The sequence below is a fragment of the Entamoeba invadens genome, assembly GCF_000330505.1.
Source record: "Entamoeba invadens IP1 unplaced genomic scaffold scaff_1105074725163, whole genome shotgun sequence".
NCBI lineage: Eukaryota > Evosea > Mastigamoebida > Endamoebidae > Entamoeba > Entamoeba invadens.
In genome coordinates, this window is record NW_004443556.1 from 286579 (window position 1) to 293060 (window position 6482).

Here is a 6482-nt window from a genome sequence, read left to right on the forward strand (position 1 = left end):
CTTCATATTATTGGCCAGTTAATAAAGCCATTTTCCTACCACAAACAAATAAATCATAATTGTTCCAAAAAGTGAGTGAAAACGGAAAATCAAGGGTTTTTGTTCTTTTAAATAAATAACAATAAATATTAATTGATTATGTTTCATATTGTTTTATATTCGAAGTTTTGGAGCCTTACCCAACGAGTTTATGGATGCCAACCTGTTTATAGACCCCCTATAATATACTATAATAACATATTATTACCCATAATTAATAATTATTTTCAGCTTAATTAATTTAATTTATTAATTGTTTGAAATTGGAGAGTGATTAATGCTAACCTTGGGTTAACCTAGATTATCATCTCTCCCCTTTGCCCATTCAAGGTGATGGGTGGGGGTTTTGTTAAATTTATGTCAGCAAATAAAAAAATACCAAAATATAAAAAAAGATTTAAACAATATGTATCGATATATTAAATATGGTAATTTAAAATTATCAATTATGATACAAAAATAATTAAAAACTCGTTTAAACTCATTTAAATTCTAAAAACACTTGTTGTTCTTTAAACAAAAGAACAGACGTTCAAATGCAGTTTCGAGCTTCATGTTCCTAGAGCGCATTTCACGAAGTTTTGAGAAAAAACCGTTCAATTCCAACCGATGTTGGAAATACACAAACGATGATGTGTACAACACCAAGTAAATTGGTTAATCCATGTTCTTCCAATTCATCATAAATATCCAAGAGTGTAAGTCGACTTTTACTCTTTGTGATTTTTAAAAGTTTCTGGTGAAAAGTACATTTTGGCGTTTTTATTTTTTTTAGAATTAAAATTTTTTTCTTTTGGTGTTTTTCTCCATAATATTTCTGCCAACACACATATTTCATATTCAATTTGAGGATCAAAAGATTTAATTGCTGTTGTAATGTAACTTGGAACGCCTTGTGTTGTCAATATTTCATTTGGCGAATAAAACAATTGGAGCAGTTCTTTAAAAAAATCATAATTGTGATTTTTTCTAAATACACTTTCGTCAATTTCACCACTGTGCCAATTAACATAATTTTTTGCTCTTATCATATTTGCTGAATGCGAAATTTTGTTAAAACTCAGGTGTATTTGAATTTGTAGTCTTTTCAAAACTTTCGTAAGAAACAAGTCGCCAGTTTCAAGGTAATCCTTTGCTTCTTTGAATTCGTCCCAAACACCACTTTCAACTTCATTCAGTAAAATATCAATATAACTTTCAAATAATTCAAGGCGTTCAACATATTCAAACAAAAGACAGTCATCTTCTTGCAATGAAGAAACGAGAGTAAACAATATTCTAAATACCTCTTTTGCTTTGAAAAATATTTTCTTGATATTTTTATTGTTCTTATTAAAGAGAATTCTTTGAACTGTTTCTGGTTCTTCCTCTGCTATATCACTTGCGTTTTGACACGATTCTTCCACTTCATAATCCTTTTGTGTACTTTTGATAAAATGTACACCATCTTGACCAAACACAATACCATTTTTATCGAATTCTGTCATGAGACTTTCAAGTGGTTCTCCAGTACTTAAATAATTTGCAACTTGTTCATAATTGTTGGTGATATCTTCAACGTTTTTGTATATATAACACCAACGCGTAAAGGAATACGTTGCTTTAATTCTGTGTTCAATTTGGCAATGTTGATTATAGTCAGACAATCTTCGTTTTCTACAGAACCATTGACATAATATTTTCAACATTTTTATTTCAGGCTCCTTATCTAATCCTTCACCAGTTAGAGCTACACGATGTGCACTACACCAAAAGTTTTTTATTTCCGTATCAATAAGAGGTATACCCGAAGGTTCATCTTTGTTGATTAATTCATTCATTTCCACTGAAAGTCCTCCATCCAAACCAGAACACACTGATGCGCCATCTGTTGTACAGTTGATAATTCTATAACAGTTTAATCCAAGTCTGGTAATTTTATCAACAAGCCACTTTGCTAATGTTTTGGCATCTGTTGATCCTTTGTATTCTTGTAATAACAGTGGCATTGAGTAGACACGTTTACCTTTAACTAAACGCATGAAAACACAGAATATTTCTTGGTCACCTTTCGTGGTTGAATCGACAGATATGGCAATACACTTGTGAAGGTCTCTTTCTGCTTTAATTTGGTTTCGTTGGGCATTGTTATTTGTTATCAGTTGTGTCTTACTCGTTTTTGCACTCAATGCCAACGTCTTTGCACGATTCAGGGTATCTCTACTAAATGCTGCATGTGACATGAGAATACACCTATTAATTGTTCGAATTTGTTCTTCGCTCATGTGTGAAGAAACGGCCTCATTGTTCATTACATAGCCAACAACCATTCTTTGCATTACCATCACACTTGAAAGAAACTTTTTGTTTGTGATTGTGCCAATGTCTTTAAATAGATAATCGTATGCTACAATGAAACGCTCCAATATGAAACTTGATGTTTTATCATATGAAAATTTGCGCACACTTTCACACACAGCTTGAATGTTGAAATCTTTGTAGCCAATAACGTGGTAGGTGATAAAGGCCCCATCCTCAAACGCTTCCAATTCTTTAACAAGTGGTGTTATGAGATTTTCTGAAACTCCTACGAACAATTTCTTATTCTTAATCTCTTCAATAAGATCATCATTCAACATTTGTTCATATTCTGATGCTTCATCGTGTTCATTTAATTCTTCTTGATCAATAATTCTCTTGGCTCTCAGCATTTCATCTAACAGAATTTCATCAAATTCAACTTCATCTTCATCGTCGTCAAATCCACCATTTATTGTTTTTGGTATTTGTTGTGATGATTGACACTCCGTATCAAACACTGATGGTTCATATTGATTGAAGTTGTTTTCACTCAAGTGTTTATCATCATATAATTTAAACAAAGATAGATTTCTTTGTTTAATAAAAGGACCTTGTGCAAATAAATTACACATATCATTTTTAGTGTACATAATTGATGGGTCGCTTGGATGTGATATTTTTGAGTTTGTGTCGGCTGTTATAAAAGCTTTGTAATTTTCCATTTCTTGTTGACTGGGGTTTCGGTGTTGTTGGTGATGTTCTTTAAAGTAAGAACTGTGGTCTTTTTCGCCACTTTTAAGTATCCAACAATGATGTTGTAAACAGAATGAAAAGTCGACTCCTTTGTAAAATACTCGGATATATGAATTTAAAAATGCTACTTCATTTTCAACAAAGATTAAGTGTTTACTGTCAAAGGTCATATTTGAATGTTTAAGTTTGTTTGTAATTTTTATTAAATATGTTTATATTTGAAAAATAACTTCACAATAAATCAATGATATATGTTAATCATTAACAATGTTTGAACCACAATGAAATTGATAGAATACCTTCTTGAGCTTTAAACTATGTGTTAATATAACACAATTATTAACGTCTGAAATTGTTGTTTAAAAACTATAATTGTTCAAATTATTATATGGTTTAAAATAAACAATCATTTTTTAATTGAATGTAAGATAATTAACAACAAATTGTTATTAAAAGTTTAACAATAATAATACACAAATAAATAAAAAATACTATTATAAACAAAATAGGAATTTTGAATTTATTGTCCTGTTTATTTGATGGTTTATTCTATTAAAATAATAAATTTTATTTTCATTTTATTAAAAACAAAGAAACATTTTTACTATTATTTGGTTGTCCATTTCAATTTAAAATATTTTCAATGTTTTTTAAAGTTGTGTTTAAATAGCTTTTTTAATTTATTTATTATTTTTAATTTATTAATATAATTTGTTTTCATGTTTGTTTTTATATTCATTATAACTTCAAATTTCAAAATCAAAGGTTAGTTTTTAATTGAAAATATTTAGTTGTTATGAATTATCAATGATTAAAAGTTGTAGTCATTCTCTTAACATTGTCCTTTCTCCAATGTTGTCCTTTGGTTTTTAAATGTTAAAAACTGAATATATCAGAAGAATTATCGTAACGTAAGTAAATCGTTGTTTCAGATTATTTTTACCTTTTTTGATTTTTTAACCCATTTCATAATTTTTTGAAAAAATTGTTGTGGAATAAACAACGTTTGGCGAAAGGACAGAATCAAAAGAAAAACACTACTCTTTATTTTCAAATTATTATTAAAAATATATATATTGTATTAAATAAAAAATATTTTATATTAATGAATTTAGACTTCTTAAGAATAAACAATAAATATAAGTATATATTGGTTTTTGTTGTTTGTTTTATAATTTATTATTTTATTGGTTTATTAATGTTATTAATAGTGTAAAACTTATTTGGAGTTTGAATATTATACATTTATAATTATGATGAAAAAAATTTATTTTTTTTATTTTTTTTATTATTTATTGACAACATACTATCAAAACGTGTTTTTGTTATTATTAATATTAAAATGCCATTAAATCTTCACATATTTCTTTATTCTTTTTTTTTAAAAATCAAATATTATTAAATAAAAGAATGTGCTAAAACTGTTTTTTATCTCAATAAAAAATGTATTCATCTTGGATTTTATACTAATTGAAAAAAAGATTTAACATTAACTGTTTTTTGTCTATAAAAAAGGTGTTTGTTGTATTATTTGGTTTTTAATAAAGACAATCCATTTTTTTGTTAAGTTATTAGAAACAACATGTGACAAACCATAACAACCAAATAAAATTTTTCAATTGTATACTTAATTAATCATAAAAGGTAAACAACTGTAATTATTCAAAATTTTAGAAAAATATAATATTATTAATTATCGAGTTGACTATTAAAATGTTAATTCTAAAACAAATAATAAAAATTGAAATTTTGGTGTTCCATAATGATTTGTTGTAATTATTATGAATATAATAATTATTCATATTAAAAATATTGAAAGTGTGTTCTTTTTAATTTAATTGTTATAAATGTTTTAAATGTTTTATCGTATTAGGTTCAACCAATTTAAAAAAATTTAATCAACTAAATAAGGTAAAATTTTTCAAAAGCAGGTAAGTATGGTAATTATTGTTCTCTCAAAAGCAGAAATTTTTAGCCTATCAAATGTTAATTACCGTTCGATAGAAAACTCTATTTTTAGTTTTAGTCTAAAAGTCCCACTCTTGAGAACCCGCTCTTCAAAATTATTGCTCTTGGGAAATTTTACCGTTATAATAAAAAACAATGTTATTCATATACTGAATTTTATTATATTTTATAACAAACAATACAGTTATTATTCTTTAAGAATTTTATAAATTTATTGTTATTTTTTAATTATTATTATCTCCATTCAAAACATAAAATTATTAAATTATCAATTAACTATATTATAAACTGTTTTCCAAAACTCTGTACCGTTTCCAAAATTTATATAAACCCTTTGTCCTAATTTCCCGTTATTTACTATTTTTTGTTTGTTTTATTTTTTATTTTTCTTTTTGTTGAACCAACAACGGTACACAGTTTAAAACCCTTAAAAATCAATACAATTTCAATTATTGAACAAAAAATCGGGAAATCACACAAATATTGGGTAAATCTTCCCCGATTTTCTAGGTTCGTTATTTGGTCAGTGGTTTATTTTGTGACTAAACGTAAGTAAAACAACCCATTTCTAACAAACACAAGATAAACAATAATAAAACAATAAACCAATGATGTAATGAAGACATTATTGCATCAGATGATACAACACTTAAATTAATAATAAGTTTCTATTCATTTCAACAATTAAAAAAGTAATCGATAACATAAAACAAACATTTAAACAATTAAGGTTATTAATCAAAAGAGTCTTAAATAAAATAAACAGTTCAAAAATTAAAAAAACTTTCAATTGTACAGCCTTAACCAATTTATCTTCTCTCAATGCCTATTTTACTTGTTTATACTTTTCATTTTTATCTGAAACACAACTTGGTGATTCTGTAAACATGGACATTTAATTATAAAGTTGTGTTTTATGTTTTTGGCAAAATTTGTGTTATGGTAATCAAAAAATTAATCCCAAGTTTGTTTTTTATATTTTTCAAGTAAATTTTTGGTGCAAGATTTATTTGTCAAGTAAAATTTAAAAAAGTCAGGTTCGTTATTTTGTTTTTTTCGAGTAAATATTTATAACAAAAAATGAGGGTTAAGCAAAGGAAAAATTATTTAGAAATTATTTGTCTAAAAAATCGGGGCATCCCAGTACAGAGTTCTGAAAAACAGTTTATTTAATATATATGTTTTGAATTTTAATGTTACTTCTCTATATCAACAACCATTTATTGAATACTTTTAAAAACTTGATATTACATTTCTTGGTGAGATGGTTTTAATTTTTTATTTAGATGACTGGTGATTGTTTTTTTGCAATGTAAACAACTGTTCAATGAACAAATAGTAACCAAACAATGATCTAACCCGTTATAATATATTAATTTTGGTGTTATTGTTTTCTATTACAGTTTGATGTTTTTATACAAAGTTAACAATCATTTTTATAA

At 26.2% G+C, this 6482-nt stretch overlaps 1 protein-coding gene across 1 annotated transcript; it reads right to left on the minus strand.

The window, feature by feature from the left end:
• Window positions 1–1044: 1044 nt before the first annotated feature.
• On the minus strand, window positions 1045–3041 carry EIN_119360 (hypothetical protein; the record flags this gene model as incomplete). Its single annotated transcript, XM_004259005.1, has 2 exons — window positions 1045–1075; window positions 1147–3041. The coding sequence occupies 2 exons, from the start codon at window positions 3039–3041 to the stop codon at window positions 1045–1047; spliced, it is 1926 nt and encodes a 641-aa protein (XP_004259053.1).
• Window positions 3042–6482: the final 3441 nt, after the last annotated feature.